The 16,120-nt window shown below is 51.8% G+C and overlaps 2 protein-coding genes across 2 annotated transcripts in view; both read left to right on the forward strand.

Moving 5' to 3' along the window:
* Positions 1–7,792, forward strand: part of LOC102384010 — a 17,703-nt gene extending 9,911 nt beyond the window's left edge. Inside the window, exons 6-10 of the mRNA XM_025195632.1 lie at positions 3,547–3,876; positions 4,414–4,725; positions 5,334–5,441; positions 5,743–5,789; positions 7,090–7,792. Of these exons, the coding sequence (XP_025051417.1) occupies positions 3,547–3,876; positions 4,414–4,725; positions 5,334–5,441; positions 5,743–5,789; positions 7,090–7,149 (857 nt within the window). The 3' untranslated portion in view covers positions 7,150–7,792. The remainder of the gene's footprint in view (positions 1–3,546; positions 3,877–4,413; positions 4,726–5,333; positions 5,442–5,742; positions 5,790–7,089) is intronic.
* A 5,341-nt stretch (positions 7,793–13,133) lies between these two features.
* Positions 13,134–16,120, forward strand: part of LOC112548873 — a 12,987-nt gene continuing 10,000 nt past the window's right edge. The window contains exons 1-3 of the mRNA XM_025195633.1: positions 13,134–13,240; positions 14,446–14,552; positions 15,383–15,712. Coding sequence (XP_025051418.1) covers positions 13,134–13,240; positions 14,446–14,552; positions 15,383–15,712 — 544 coding nt within the window. The remainder of the gene's footprint in view (positions 13,241–14,445; positions 14,553–15,382; positions 15,713–16,120) is intronic.

The following is a 16,120-nucleotide window of genomic DNA, read 5'->3' on the forward strand; positions in this document are numbered from 1 at the left end:
GGCTGGACTCTTGCGGGTTCCTCTGAAGCTCCACCCTTCTCTTCCGGTTCTTCCACGCGGTCTCCCTCTTACTCGGCGCCATCTTGGCGTGGCGTCTCAGGATTCTTTTTCAACGCCGCTTTTTGACCGCTTGAACGGCCGTACGCAGCTGGGCTTTCAAACTTAAATTCTTTTGCATTAAATCAGTTATTGTACGGAAAGTTGCAGTTAGTACTCCCCACTTGTCGTACCGCAGGGCCACCCTCTCATCCGCAGCGCGTTCCTCCATCTCCAGATCTTCACGGAGCTGGGATGGAAGCTCGCGACCCCTTAATCTAGACACCAGCATAAAGGGGGCGAACCGGTCGATCGGCACTCCCCTCCCTACCGCCGGAGAGGCAGGTATGACATGGGTGTACACAACACGGGGGTTTCCTTCACCCTAAACCAGATGCCATTCGTGAAGGGTGGCATCCAGTTATGAGCGCCACACTCCAAGAGGGATGTGGACAACCTCGAGAGAGTTCAGAGGAGGCCACTCGTATGGTTAGGGGCCTCCAGGCAAAACCCTATGAGGAGAGATTGATCTCTCTGGATCTCTTCAGCCTCCACAAGAGAAGGCTGAAAAGTGATCTTGTGGCCACCTACAAATTCATTGGGGCAGGCAGTAAGGAATAGGAGATGCTCTGTTTACCAGGGCACCCCTTGGAGTAACTAGGAACAACGGTCACAAACTGAGGGAGAGCAGATTTAGGCTAGACATCAGGAAGAACTTCGGTACGGGTTGCCAGAATCTGGAATGGGCTTCCCAGGGAGGTGGTGCTCTCCCCTACCTTGGGAGTCTTCAAGAGGAGACCGGACATGCATCTGGCCAGGGTCATCTGACCCCAGCACTCTTCCCTAGCCAGGGAAGGGGTTGGACTGGATGATCTGCTAAGGTCCCTTCCAGCCCAAACATCTACGAATCTATGAATCTAAATTGGAGCAGTGTATTAAAAAACCCACCGCTTCAATTTAGAGCCCCCATTTCATCTACACATGAAAACAAATGCAAGCCCCAAGCCACAGAGGCACTTCTGAGCATGTTGCTCTTGTTGCTTGGTTTCTCACACAGGTCAGAGCTTTGACTCTGACAGCATCAGACACCACGGACGCCTCTCCCCAAAGAGGCTGCAAATACTCATCTTGAGGAGGCTGGGATTGTACCCATAGGAAATAGGGGGCTTGAATGTCTGGAGCATGGAGAAGCAGGACTAGCCTTTTAAACACCTAAGACATGATTTAGGAGCATGGGCGCACTCAGAGTCTCTGCGGTTTGGGTTGTTAATGTTGACTTGACATGCGCCAGATCAATGCTCAGGATCGCAATATCGCAGTTAGGCAGGAGGGCATGGTGCAAAATTATATACAAACAAAATATTCATGGGAAAATTATTGGTCCGCACACATATCCATACATAAGCATACACTCGGGCAGCTGCGTGTTGGTGCTTGGAGGTACTTGGGGTGCTTGGTGACTAGGAGAGAGAGAGGGATTCTGGGAGCAGAGCGGGGAGTGGAGCCGGGAGCGGCGTGAAGAGCCGGGAGGGGAGGGAAGCCGCAGGCTTAGGCGAGAGAGGACGGGATGGGGATCAGAGGCAGCAGAGAAACGGGTGTTGGAGGCGTCAGAGAAACGGGGGTGTTGGAGGTGGCAGAGAGAGAGAGAGAGAGACAGGACGAAGATCAGAGGGGCAGGGAGCAGAGATTGGAGCAGGGCCGGGACCTCAGTAAGACCAAACCCAATTCGGGGTTTCAAATAACAGTTTTATTAGACAGAAAAGGGGTAACACAATATTTGGATTGCAAATTATTGGTTTCTGCACACACACTAACACTCACACACTCACGCAATGGTAGCAGGGGAGAAACAGCTTAGTAGAGAGATTGAAGTCAAGGGGTATAGAAACAGAGCTCAGGTCCCTTGTTTGGAGGGAAGGTGCGGGTGATAGTTACCTATCCGGGCTGAGAGTCAATTGTCGATGGCCAGTCGGGGTCTTCTCCAGCAAGACGTTGTCCAGAGGAGGGGGCACCAGTAGGGCCTGTGGGTGGATAGGTGGCATGTTGTAGTGCTGGTCCGGATGGAGAGGGTGTCCCGAGGAGGTCACACTCTACCACCCCTTTCATAGGGGTGGGCTACCTGTGACTCCAATGGGGAGGACGTGCCCAGTCCTGCTCAGGTGAAGACGTGCAGTTCCAGGTGTCCTCATTGTCCGGTGGGATAAAATGGTGGAGTTGCTGGTTTCTATTCTGTTCTTTGTTTCCATATTACTGGTTTCTTGGAGGATCTTTATCTTCCAAATATTGGGTTTTGTCTCTGGTTCTGGGCATAGCTCTGTGGTTTCAGGGAGAGTCAATGCAAGGCCCTGGTAGGGTCATTAAGTTGATGGTCAGGTCATTCAGCGGGAGCTTTTTTTAGGCCTGCTACCATTATGTCTCAAGCACACTCATTCGATCTCATTCACCCAGGAACCAATTTACATGGGAGGGGTAGGTATGAGTCACAGTTACAACACAATTACAATAGGGTCTGCCCGGGCAGGGGACACAAAATGGAGACTTGACAAGGCAAGACAGAGACTTGACATTACTTTGGCTAACTTACAGACACAGGCCTAAATCATACACTATCAATATAAAACAGTAAAAATCAATACAAACATAATAGGAATACAATATAAACCAATAAAAATCAATACCAAAATAACAGGGCACTATTTACAATGATACACGAACAATATAAAAGGTGCTTGTTATAGTAATGGAATACAAGAGCTTATCCTATGTTTTAGCTTAACTATGACTTATCATAAATACTTATAAGGGATAGAGAGGGCAGAGAGAAAATCAGAAACAGTTGGGGAAGGGAATGCATTTTTAAATTAAAGAAAAAAGAAAAACTAGGGTTTTGCTACCCTAAGACCCTATCGCTTTTCTGAGCCAGCCAGTGAGAGGGGATGTTTTGGGGCATGTTAGCTCCTGGTGTAATGAGTGTTAATATTCACAGGAACTTGATGCACTGGTCAGATGCAGGGAGACATGTTGCAGGTCTGTGCACAGCAAGGCGATGTGGTTAAAGGACCCCCCTCCTCAGTAGCCACAACCCCGTGAGAGGTGCTCCTCCCCAGAAACAACCAGCCCTGAGCCCTTGCATGCAGCCCTGCACTTAGGCAGCAGCCCTTGGGCCAAAGAAGCAGGATACTCGTGGCCATCATGTTCCTCGCCAAGTCCCTGCTTGTCTCATCTCTAGGTAAACCTCCCCCATGGCTGTCAGCACTGTGCTCCTGGGATCGTGGATGAAGACATCCTCAGCAGGACACAGATTCCAGCACTGGGCTCTGGGCTGGATTTCAAAGGTTTTTTTTGTGGTCTTGGAGGTAGCTATAGAAGGGGTTGTTAGTGTGCTGCTTTAAGGCTGCCTGGAAAGCAGAAGAATCAGCAGCTAATGCCTTCTGGTCCCAAGACATGAAGGCACCTGTGTCAGCCCAAGACCGGATGGAAGCTGACAATTGCCCTGTTGTGTTTCCACAGTGTTGGGAGTCCAGTTACATCTGCACCAGCCTCAGCGGTTCCTGTTTGTGGAAGTCGGTGGGACAGCAGAGATCCCCTGTTCCTCCAGGGAAGATTTGGATGGGGGAGGAACTGTGCACTGGTATCTGAGAAGGGTGGGTGAGGCCCCCACACGCATGAAAGACTGTATAAATGATAAAAATGTGAGCAAATTTGCTTGCAAGCATCAGAGATACAGCACAACACTGGAAATCAGGGACATCCAAAGGAATGAGTCTGGCATTTATTACTGTGCACGTGCAGTCACTGGCTCTATGACATTTGGGAATGGAACCACGGTGATCATTGGAGGTAACGACCCATTGCCTCTTTAATTAGAATAGCTGTGTCTCATTGCTCACTTCCATTAGAAACCAACAAGAAACCTTAAGAACGTAGAAGAGTAAATTGCTGAAAAAAAGCTGTGTTTTTAGCCAAGTAAAATGTGTTCAGCGTTAGCTGCTGGGGGCAGAGAGAGAACGGGCTATGCAGTGTTTACTCACAGGGAAAACCTGGCAAGTGGTGCAGGGGAGTGCTGGGTCTCCGTGGGGCTGGTCTGTGCAGCCAGGCTGGGAATGTTTCTCCCTCCGAGCCCTGATGGCTGGTGAGAAGATTGTGAACTCCCAAAGGTACTAGTGCTGCCTTGAGAAGACTGCCCGGCTCTCTCCTGGCTAGGCTGGCTGTGCCTTGGACTGGTTCCTCTCTTTCAGCTTGGCAAGGAGTGGCACATGTCCTTATTCTCCAGCAGACTTTTATCTTGCTTAATCTCTTGGTGACAGACCCACAGCTGTGGCCAGGCTGCAGCTCAGCTCTGTCTGCCCTTAAGTTCTCAGTTTCTTTTCTGACCAGACAGCTTCACTGACAGCAGCTCCGTGCTGCTCCTGGGCCCTGTTGCAGGGGAGAATGGAGCCATGGACCCTGCACATCTGGCCTGTGTGATCCGGGGCGTCTCCAACCTCGTCTGGGTGTCCTGGCACGTTCCCGGAGAGGAGCGAGCCCAGGGGCTGCCGCGCTTGCTGAAAGCCAGTGATGGGTCCTTAACACTCATCCATGGCATCAGCATCCCCTGGGCCAGCTGGGCCAGTGGGGCGACCGTCACCTGTGAGGTCACATTCAACTCATCTGGCAGCAGTGTTACCAGACATGCCGTCTATTCTGCACGTGAGTGGTTCTACATTTTCAGCTAAGACATAGTGTTGGTCCAAATCCATAGCAATCACTGGTGTCTCTAATATGCATGACAGTGTCTGGACGACCATGTCATTTTTGCATGCAGGCAGATGTGCAGGGAATTTGGGGGAAGGTGGCGTTAAACAGTGCCAAGGCATGAGACAAGGCAGAGACCATCTTGGAGACCTCTGAGAAGAGTTAAATGATAATATTCAGGGAAGAGGGGACTTAGGAGCCCTTCAATGAATGAAAGGAGTGTGCTGGCTACTCCAAGGTCCGGAGGGGCTGTGGGGTGAGGGGAATGGTCCAGGGAGAGTTGTGGAGACAGATGGGCAGCAGGGCCTGGATACAAGAAATCCCCAGATCTCAGTTAGCAGCTTCCATCCAGAGGTCTCCCAGGGATTTACAAGGGTTGGTAGTGCTGGTACCACTTTGGGGCTGGGGAAAACTGAGGCACAGGCAGGGCAGTGACCTGCAGGTTAGTGGTGTCACCAGAGACAGAGCCCAGCTCTCTCTGGTCCTCTAACCACTGGACCCCGCTGCTGCAGAGCGGAGCAGGGCAAGAGCAGTGACATGAGGCTTTTGTCTCTCCCTTGTAGCTCCCTCCGCACCCTGCGTCATGCTCTCTGTCGTGGCAGTGGGCAGTGCCCTGCTGCTGGTCACGGTGCCCCTGAGTCTCATCTGGATCCACTGCCCTCCCCGATGGGGTAAGAAACAGTTTGTGGCCCCCAGACGCTCCCTGGGCATCACCAGTGGGCTCACCTGTGCGGGACAACCAGGCTGCAGCCGTCACAGGCCCCAAGGCTTGTCCTGTGCCTGGAGTTTGGCTCTGAGCTCTGCCCCCGGGGAGTGATGTAGACAGGCCCCCACCACAGATAGCCTGAGCCTGGGGTGTGTGGCTCATGCAGGGCATGAGGCTTTGCACTGAGGACTCATCCTTGTGTTCAGCCCTGTGTACATGGGGACACGGCAGTGGAAGAGGAGCTATGACTGCTGTCTCCATTTCAGGTTCCCGGCCCAGGGAAGCAGTACCTCGCATCTCCCAGGAAAATCAGGTACAGCCATTTAGAAACCCTTGCTGTCTGCCTCGGTGGGCCTGTCTGTGGGTCCATCAGCATATTTCTCGCTGACACTGAATTACTAACTGATGAAAGGGAAGCACAGTCTAAGGGCAAGCATTATCCTAGCTTGGTCACTTACAGACTGCAGGACTCTGGTTTAGTCATTTTACCTGCTTTGTCCCTGTTTGTAGAAGCGGGGCTAACAAGACCTCCTTCCTCCGGGTGCTGGGAATGTCAAATGGCAGCTTCAGACCCTCTTTGGGTCTTGGATGGACCCTGACCAGTGGCTGGCACATAAATAAGCAGGGTACTGGATTTCCTCACATAACAGGCCCCCAAATCTAATAGGCATCTTGTTTTTGAATGGTGTCTTGAAGAAATGTTTTCCCCAGATTTATGGCTGCAGCGAGCAGGGCAGAGCCTCCTCTTCATGGTTCACTAAAACCAGGGCTGCAGAGGAAGCCTGGTGTCCATGGGTGGACCTCTGATCTTAATCAGACTTAAAGTGATGTGAAATAGGAGCAGAGACAAGGTACCCTAGTACTCTAGCAGGCAGTAAATCTGCCCTCAAAGGCTGGGTCACTAGTGCAGTGACTTTGAAAGAGAAGAGATGGTGGTTAACCCCTGTGCAGTGAAGAGCAAGGGGCCGTGAACTCCTTCATTGGCCTGAAGAGTAACAGCAGAGCTACTGGGCAGCAGGGGGCTAGGCCAGGCGCTTTTATGTTGGGCAGAAGAATCAGCTTCCCCACTTAATATCTACACCTCAATTCTGGGCTGGTTTGGGGGAAAAAAGTGTGTATTGCATTCTAGAAAATACAGTGTTTGCAGAGTACTTCAAGGCATGGATGTAGAGGCTGTGAGGGCTTCACTGGACAAGGGAAAATATCTTGGTTCATCCAGGGGCAAGTGAAAGCCAGACTGGTTTATCTTAGTCCTGGTTCACTGAGGGTTAAGGACACCCAGGCAGCTTCCACTTACCGCTGCATGAGAGTGGACACATGTTGGGGGGGATACCACAGAGTATACTAATATATAGGAAAGCCCCCACCTCCTTTTAACCCACAGGAAATGTTCATGTTACCTGGCTTCAAGAGCCAGCACTGCATAGCGCTCTGGATCTGGCCCCCACTTTCTTGGAGTCAATGCAAGGGCTGCCCAGTGATTTCACTAACCCTTGATATGGAAAGCAGGAGCATAAGGGCCTGGGGGAGGCTTTCACTGGGGCTCAGGGAATCCCAACCCCCCTGCACAGGAGCCTTGTTCCTTTTCCAAAGCTATGAAATGTTCCCAGCAGGACGGACTCATATACACAGAGCTGGTATTTAAGCCGCTGACTCCCCACAAACCAAGATAGCACGAGGGAAGAACGTGACTCCCTGAACAGCCACATCCACGGGGTCCTTCATGCAGGGATGGTGGCCACTTCTCTGCTAATCAGCGTGAACCACACCAGCCGCTAAGAAGGCTCCACGGGGGACACACTCTCCCCTTGTGGGCGTTCAGACTGGGCAGGTCAGAGCTTGGCTGGGGGGACATCAGTTTCCGTTGTTGTAGTAAAGACTCCCCAGGAGAACCGGGTGGAACATTTCCCATCATGGGACATTTCAACAGAAACACAAATCTCACTTTTCCCCCCCTGAAAATCCCAACTGCAAACATCCCCTGCGGATAGACATCAGGTGGACTTTTGAGCTGTTCTTCAGTCAGAGACAAGAGACAATCCCCAGGGAGCTGGGCCTGTGTCCAGCCCACAATCGGACGGGAACCTGTGCTGCAGGATCTGTGCTGCGCTCCCACACGAGCTGGGAGGATGCTGCACTGTGCGTTTAGCACATGCACTCTGAATGCACTCATCCCACGGTCGTTTCCCTGCCATCATTACCCGCACTAATGAGATCCACCTACTCTGTGCTATGTTCCCCCATGCCTTGGCTTTGTGCACCAGCCTTGTTTTAGCAGCGTGCTGACCAAAAAATAAAACACCCAAAACTTTGTTGCCCAAATATACCATATTTTCCGTGTCAGTGGAGAAGGATCGATGGAAGATTTTTGGTAAGAAAAATCTAGATGTAATATTTACAATAAATGTTTCCTGTGGGGTGCAGTATGTCATAAGGCCAGAACGACCCAACATTATGATCCAGAGGTGGGGCTTTATGGCAGGGGCTTCAGCTTTGAGCTCCCTAGTTGTGGTGTGAGTGGCTGGGTGCCCTGTGCTGTGCTCTGAGCTACTAGAACGACCCACCCGAGGATTTAACCAGCTTTCCAGGTAGGGTTTGTAGCCCTGGATGACCTCCATGCACCAGACCTGCAGCCAACTCAAGCTCAGGTGTGCTTTGTGCTTCAGCTGCCTGGTGATCTATGGTTTCATCCCTGCCTCTGTCAGCAATGGGCAGCCTCAAAGTGAAGCATCTCTGGCCCTGATGCTCATCGGAGTCAAAGCCCCCTGATATCCACCAAGAAGGGCAACAAGGCCTGGAAGGAGGTGCAAGTGATTGAAGTCCCAGACCAAGCAAGAGAAGATCTGAATTCAATGCAAAATGATATCTAGAAATCACAGGGCAGGGTGATGTCCAGAGGCTGTGGCTGGTCCACGTGTCTGGCCCACAGATCATAAAGAGCATAGTCCTTCTCCATAGCCAGCCTGGTGCAGCTGCAATGGAGACCATTTAGATGTACCAGTGGCCAATACACGGCTGCTGGAAGTGACCCCTCAGATGTGTATGTGGGGATGTGACAGGGAAGGTGCTGTGCCTGCTGTCTCTCTTCATCGCAGCACTCGGGTCCAGGAGCGCAGCCCCTCTGGCCTCCTGGGAGGAGCATGTACAGCCCCACTGTGACCCATCACTGTCATCCTGGAGCTGTCCATCCCGGGCAGACCCCTTCAGTGCCTTACTGTATTTGGTAACCAAACAGGCTGATCCCCAGGGGGTGATTGGGTGAGAACTGTGCCTCAGTTTCTAGGCAGGAGGGTAGCCAGGAGTCTGACTGATGCCCTTGCATGTCACTTCCCTCCTCCATGCCTTGGTTTCCCCATGCACAAAGGAGAGTGCATCCCACTGCACAAGGGTGCCTGGAGGTTTCACACATGACCATTTCTGACCCTGCTCCCCCAGGGCCATGGCTGCTCCTTCCTCCTTTACTGGGAGCAGGGAATATTCCCAGGACCTCAATAAATGAGGGCTCGTGTCTGCAAAGGGCTTTAGTGCTCTCCACTGATAGCTGCTCTGGGCCTGATTGATGGTGCAGTGAAGCAAGTGGAGGACACCCTTGATTTCAGTGTCCTTTGCATCTAGCCAACAAGAGCCAATATTTGCCACAAACAGCTTTAAACCCAAAATGGCCATGGTGATATCCATCTCACCACCACACAAACCTAATCAGGGCTTTATCACACTGAATATACCACACTTCCCCATGTACAGCACTGTTAACAGATTTGCCTGTCACTTTGGGGTGTGCTCATTTATCAGGGGTACATTTCTGGGGTCTCTGTAATTCTATCAATGTGCTGCTTGTGTTACTTGTGTTTCTATACGGAGCTGTATCTCTCCCTTCTGCAAGTCCCCACCCCCAATGAAGATATCTTGCAGGACTCAGGTTCAATGTGGCTGGGTTCCTCCAACCACCGAATCAGTCAAACACATGTACGCACATACACACACAGATTAACAGGGCACGCCTGAGCCAGGCCGGGTTATTCAGCATTGACAGGCTAACACTCTCATGTGCCTTGAACTCAGTTCATCACTTATTTCAGCAGGGCAATAATAAATGCAGTTAGACACACATACGCACACGCTAACAGAGTACGTCTGACAGGCTGGGTCCGATCAGTACTTTCAGCTGACCCTCATGTGCCTCAAAACTCAGCACGTCGCAATCTCTTGCCACAATGGTCCTAGTAGTAACTCCCTTGGTGAGCCCACTGTAGTATTGGGCGTTACAGGGATCTTTGGCTTAGGTAAAAGAAGCATTGCTGCAGAGCAAATGGGGAGGTTAAGGGGAAGGAAAAGTAAGTGAGGTTCAGAGAGAGAGAGAGAGTATAGCAACCAGCTTGACCATAAAAGTTATTTATTGCAAGGTATATGAATTTTGATGATACCAGTAGTGATAACCATACAAGAGAGACAAATAGAACAGTTACAATATTACATAGTTTTAATTCAGTATTTGTAGCTCAAGTTTGATTAGCAAAAGTCAGGTTTAGAAAGCTGTGCCTGGAGCAAGAGAGTAAAAGTGAGGTTCCTGGAGTCAGAGACAGAGAGAGAGCTGGGCTCTCACCACTCCATGAAGCTTGAACCAGTCGTTCCCAGGTGTTTGTAGGAGCTGACAGACAGGCAGAGCCCTCAGCACAATCAATGGAGGGATCCAGGCAAGAAGGGAGTGGGACTGGTGCAGCTTTTGGATCCAAGCCCCAGGACAGAAACGTGTTTGTAGAGAACGACCAATGGCTCAAGGGAGACACTAGGTTTGTTCATGGGTGAAGGATGGCTCACATGCTGGATAATAGGAACTGGTCACTCCTGGCTACGGGTGGCATTATTCTGAGGGAGCTCACAGTACAGACAGGCAGATTCAGTGTTGTGCGTACCAATAACGGAGTCATTGCTGGAATTGGTCTGATAACTGCTGAACTGGGTGTGCGTAGAAGTGGGCTGATTAGCGTTTGGAGCAGGGATCCCCTATCATGCCATGCTCCTCTGCTTCTCTGGTCCCAGAGTTCAGTGCGGACCTTGCCTTGGCACCTGTTCTCCATCCTGAACGCTAATGAAGGTGCATTCCCGTCCCATCTCCCATTTAAATGAGTTATCATCCAGTTTCATTTTGAATGCAGATGAGACCAGGGGAGTTGCTTCATTCTTATCACCCTTGTCTGGAGGTCTTTAGATGTGTCTCCCACTGCATCTTCATTGTCTTTGGTAAGTCCTTCCTCTAATCCAGGGGCGGGCAATTATTTTGGGCGGAGGGCTGCTTACTGAGTTTCAGCAAGCCATCGAGGGCCACATGACAGGCAGGCCCGGGCAGGGTAATACTAATTTTCTAAATGTTTTAGGGGCCCCACAGCTGGATAGAATGGCCTGGTGGGCCACATCCAGTCCCTGGGCCACATTTTGCCCACTCCTGCCTAATCAGTTCTTGTTCAGGCAGAGGTGGGGAGGGGGTGAGTCCTCAGGCTGCATCCTGTGCCAGGGTTCCCGAAGCACACAGAGCTGAGAGGTAACAGCACACCCTTTCCCCACAAGAAACCAGCTGCTGGAAATTGGCCTGTGTATTACCAGGAAGGAAATACAGTAATACCAGTGTAACGATGGTTTGGAGAAGGCTGATCCTGCCTCAGGCAGGGGTTGGACTAGATGTGACCCCCGGAGGTCCCTTCCAGCCCCCCTGCTCTGTGATTCTCTATGATGCATCTGTGCAGGGGTCGGGAAGCAAAAGCAATGCTGCATGTGCTGCACGTGCTGCCCTCCCTTTTGCTCCTCACTGACTTACAGGGATTGACCAGTATTTTCAAGGAAAGATTTTTTTCCCCACTTCATTCTGACTTTTAGAAATATGGTGTGTATTTGGGGCATGTTGTACATGAGAACATAAGGTCTGTTGTATTGTAGAATATATGTAACATTGTTGGTATATAAATATGTAAGAACAATGATCTATTGTCATATGGATGCGTGAGGTTCATAGCTACATAGAGTCATAGATGTTTGGGTCGGAAGGGACCTCACTAGGTTGTCGAGTGCGACACCCTGCCCTGGGCAGGAAAAAGCGCTGGGGTCAGACACTGCTTGTCCAGTCTCCTCTTGAAGACCCGCAAGGTAGGGGAGAGCACCAGCTCCCTTGGAAGCTGATTCCAGATTTGGGCGACCCTTGTTGTGAAGAAGTTTTTTCTAATGTTTGACCTAAATTTGCCTTGATACTCATAAATCTGCTCTCCGTCTTCCTAATTACTCCAGGTTGTATCATTACATTGGGAAATCCCCATATTGACTCTATTGGTAAAGTAGGCACATGAGCAAGGACAAGACCGTGTCCCCACATGTGCTCCCACTCCTGCCATGACCTAGCCTTGCCTTGCACCCAGTCCCCAGGGGCAGCCAAGGTGAGTTCATGGTTGTCTCACATTGGGGAGTATTTTATGTGCAGCTGGATTGAAACTGGCAGCGTCACTGTGGGGACAGGGAGCAGCACCCAGCAGGAGGGACGTGAGCAGGGATGTGATTCCTGCAGGCAGCAGGGCTGGCTGTTGGCTCCAGTGCCTACTGTGGGTGCCTGGGAGCCTGCCCTGTTGGGACTCACCCAAGACGCCCGAGGCAGGAAACAACCCGCGGAGGGAATAACGCAGGGGCTGCGAGCTCTGTATGTCACGGCATCCTGGGCCAGAAGCTCCTTGGGCAGGGAGCATCGGGTCCCTGCTCGGTGTCTGTGCAGCTCCAGGCACCAGGGAGCTCTGGTCCGAGACTGGGGCTGGCAGGGGCTTCCCTGCAAATAAACCAGAGTTACTGCTCTAATGAGCGCTGCTGTTAATTACTGCTCTTTCCTCCTTTGCACTTTGTTATTTCTCCAGTTCTCAGACCTGCCCTTCGCTCTGTGTCTGAAGGGAGCTGGTGCTGATGGAGCCATCTCTTAGGCAGGGTCTCCTCACACCCAGTCTCCATCCCCACAGCTCCCTCCCCAGGCTGGGGCACATCTGGGCCTGGACCTGCTGCCTCGGGGAGGGGGCACGGAGGTGGGCAAGAGCTGGCATGAGACTGTGCCCAACCAGGACCCTGGGGGACAGCAGCTGGCCTAGTCATGAGGTCTCCGAGCATGACCCCTGAGCTGGGCAGCACTGTAACAAGGGGGTGTCCCCTTTGTGGGGTGCTGGGAACAGCCAGACAGCTGCTGTCCTGTGACATGGTCCCTTGAAGGGAGAAGGGCTCTCTGGGAACAGCAGCTGAGCCGGGGATTGGGACCAGGCGTCCATCAGGCACCTGCCTCCTAACCACAAGAAGAGCCAGCTGGTGGCTTTTCCTGGGAGCTCAGAGCCTGGAGGGGTTTGGGGGAGCGGTGGCTGAGAGGTTGGGAGCCACAGCCCAGCTCCAGAAAGGAGCTTTGCAGTCTCTGAAGCCAGGGAGAATTGGTGAGCCCAGGTGCCCGGGAAGGAGGAGCCCAGCGGGGAGGTTCATAGTCATATCCAGGGGCTGGGCTGGGCTGGGAGGGGAGCTGGGAACATGAAGCCCAGAGCAAGGGTGCACTGGAGCTGACACAGCCCACGTGAGCCCCATGTGTGCAGCCGAGATGCCCTGCTGAGCTCTCACCCCTGCTCACACCATGACCTGAGCCCTGCACCCCAGGATGGAAGCTGCTTACTGCAGCCGGTGCACAGAGCAGCAGGAGATGCTGACGCCTCGCAGGGCAGAGGAGGGGGAGACCAGGGATGCAAAATTTGCCTCCAAAGTCGAGTTAGTTCCTATTGCAACACTGTCTCAATAAGCAGTGCTGGTATTCAGTAGCCTTCATTCGTGCTCTCAGCCGGGTGATCCAAGCAGTCGACGGCAGGAGCAGCACAGGGTTGAATACAGATCCAAAGTGCATCTCTCTTCTGCGCTTGTTAGCCATTAGAAGTGTTGAGGAGGAAATTCAGACCTGGGGTCATGGAGATTGGTGCTAAGTAGGTCGGGCTGTGAACTCCACCCAACACCCCCGCACCCGGGCTCTGGTATCCCGTGGGGTCTCCAGTCCTTTGGTGTCTCCTGCATTGTGATCCTCGCGGAGGTAGCAAGGGCTGGCTCCCCGGTCCGTTCCCCTTGGGGTTTGCTTTGTACGTAAGCCAGCAGCCCCCTGCTTTCCTCTCATGAGTATTACCCATCCCATCCTCTCCAATCCTATACCTTTTGGGTGTTGTTCTGGGTGCAGGTTACTCCTTCCCCCATAAAAGGTGGAAGGTAAGCCACCCTTAAGCGCTAGTTGGAGACAGACTGCCATTGGAAACCCAGAGACGGTGACTGTAGTTTAATTAAATATTCTCCCTCCTCGTAATAAAGTTTGGCCACCCCTTTGTCCACATTTGGATTGTTAGGTAGATACAATTAGAATAGGATGAGTAGTAGTCATTAATTAAGTAAGAATAGGTCTATTAGTAATGTTTCGTTAGTATTTATATTGAAATAGTGTGTTTTGAACTGTTGTACTTACCTACTTAGCTTATTACTTGTGTGGTTTCTCTTTAATAAACTGTTTAATTTGTATCAGTTTACAACCTGTGTGAATGTGCTAATTAATCACAGCCCACTAATTGCCAGGTTACCTAGGTGGTGACTAGACATGCCTTGATTCACCTGTTAACTAACCCAGGGTCAAAAACCACCGCTCATAGCACAGAGCCCTACACCAGGCAGACGCCTTCACTTCCATCCACCTTGCTCACGCTGGAGGAGCAGGGGGGCTTTGTTCAGTGGCAGCCCCTGAGCTCAGCCCTGCGGCTACCTCCAGTAACGTGGAGCAACGCATCAGAAGTGCCTGTCTCAGAAAGACTCAGGCACGTGGGGTCTCCATCGCACCGACATCCGTGAGGGCTCAAGGGGCCTGGTTTTTCAAGGCCCTGGGGTCTCCTGAAGGAGGACATGTGGCTTTCCAGACTCACCCACGAGGGGTGTGTGACTTCCAGGCACCCTCAAGTACCAAAGCATTTTTCAAATCTGGTTGTAGATGGCTTCTGCAAGCCACAAGAGTGCTTCCAAAGGTGTTACTCCCGTTGCCTGGTTTCTCACACAGGTCAGAGCTTTGACTCGGATGATGTCAGATGCCAACAACACCCCAACCCAAAGAGGCTGCAAACACTCATATGGGGGGAGTGGGGGGTACCTGTAAGAAATCAGGGGCTTGGAGAGCTTGAACCAAGAGCAGCAGGATAAGACTCACAAGCACCTAAGAGATTTAGGACCATGGGTGCTCTTTAGAGTCAATGGGGCTTGAGCCGCTCAGGCACTTCTTGGGCTCTTCTGGGCAGGCCGGCAAGGGGGAGATGTTTTGAGGCATGTTAGCTGCTTGTGTAATGAATGTGTGTTAATGTTCAAAATAACTGTTTGCACCAGTCAGATGCAGGGAAATATGATGCAGATCTGTGCACAACAAGGTAATGGGTTTAAAAAACTCCCCCTCCCCAGCAGCCACGTCCCCGTGGGAGGTGCTTCTCCCCAGAAACAATCAGCCCTGAGCTCTAGCACTGCAGCTCTGCACTTAGACAGCAGCCCTGGGGCTGGAGGGACAGGACAGTCATGGCCATCATACTCCTCGCCAAGTCCCTGATTGTCTTATCCATAGGTAAACCCCCGACGCGGCTCTCAGCACCGTGCTTCTAGCATTGGAGACATGAGCATCCTCAGCAGGACACAGATCCCAGTGCTGGGCTCAGGACTGGATTTCAAATTCCTTTTTGTGGTCTTGGAGGTAGCTGTAGAGGCGGTTGTTAGGATGCTGCTGCAAGGCTGCCTGGAAAGCAGAAATGTTAGCAGCAAATGCCTTCTGGTCCTGAGACGTGAGGGGCACCTGTGTCAGCCCGAGACCCGCTGGAAGCTGACGATTGCCCTGTTGTGTTTCCACAGTGTTGGGAGTCCAGTTACATCTGCACCAGCCTCAGCGGTTCCTGTTTGTGGAAGTTGGTGGGACAGCAGAGATCCACTGCTCCTCCAGGGAAGATATGGAAGGGAGACAGTATGTACTGTGGTATGTGAGAAGGGCGGGTAAGGCTCCTACATGCATTAAGGACTGTGCGGATGATAAAAATGTGAGCAAATTTTCTTGCAAGCATCGGACTCGCAGCACATCATTGATAATCAGGGACAGCGAAAGGAATGAGTCTGGCATTTATTACTGTGCATATGACCTCGGCAGCTCATGGACTTTTGGGAAGGGAACCACAGTGATCGTTGGAGGTAACGACCCATTGCTTCTTTCGTTAGAAATATCAAAATGTCTCTTTCCTCTTTGCTCACGTTCCAATAGAAACCAGTGAGAGACTGTAAGAACGTAGAAGAGTAAATTGCTCAAAAGAAACTGTGATTTTAGCCAAGTAAAATGGGTTCAGTGTTAGTTGCTGGGTGCAGAGAGAATGGGTTATGCACCTTTTTCCCCCAAGGGAAACCTGGCAAGTGGTGCAGGGTGTGGCAGAAATGCCCCCGTCGGTGCCCCTCTCCAGAGACCTGTCTCAGCCGGCCTGAGAGGCTGCTGTTGAATCTCTCACAGCGGGGATCTCGCTCCTTGTCTGCAGACAAAAGCCTGGCGCCTGGGAGGCGATGCTCTGGTCACCTGGGCAGGGGGGGGAAAGACCCGGCCCTGCGCGC

The sequence above is a fragment of the Alligator sinensis genome, unplaced genomic scaffold (genome assembly GCF_000455745.1).
Source record: "Alligator sinensis unplaced genomic scaffold, ASM45574v1 scaffold1796_1, whole genome shotgun sequence".
Lineage (NCBI taxonomy): Eukaryota > Metazoa > Chordata > Crocodylia > Alligatoridae > Alligator > Alligator sinensis.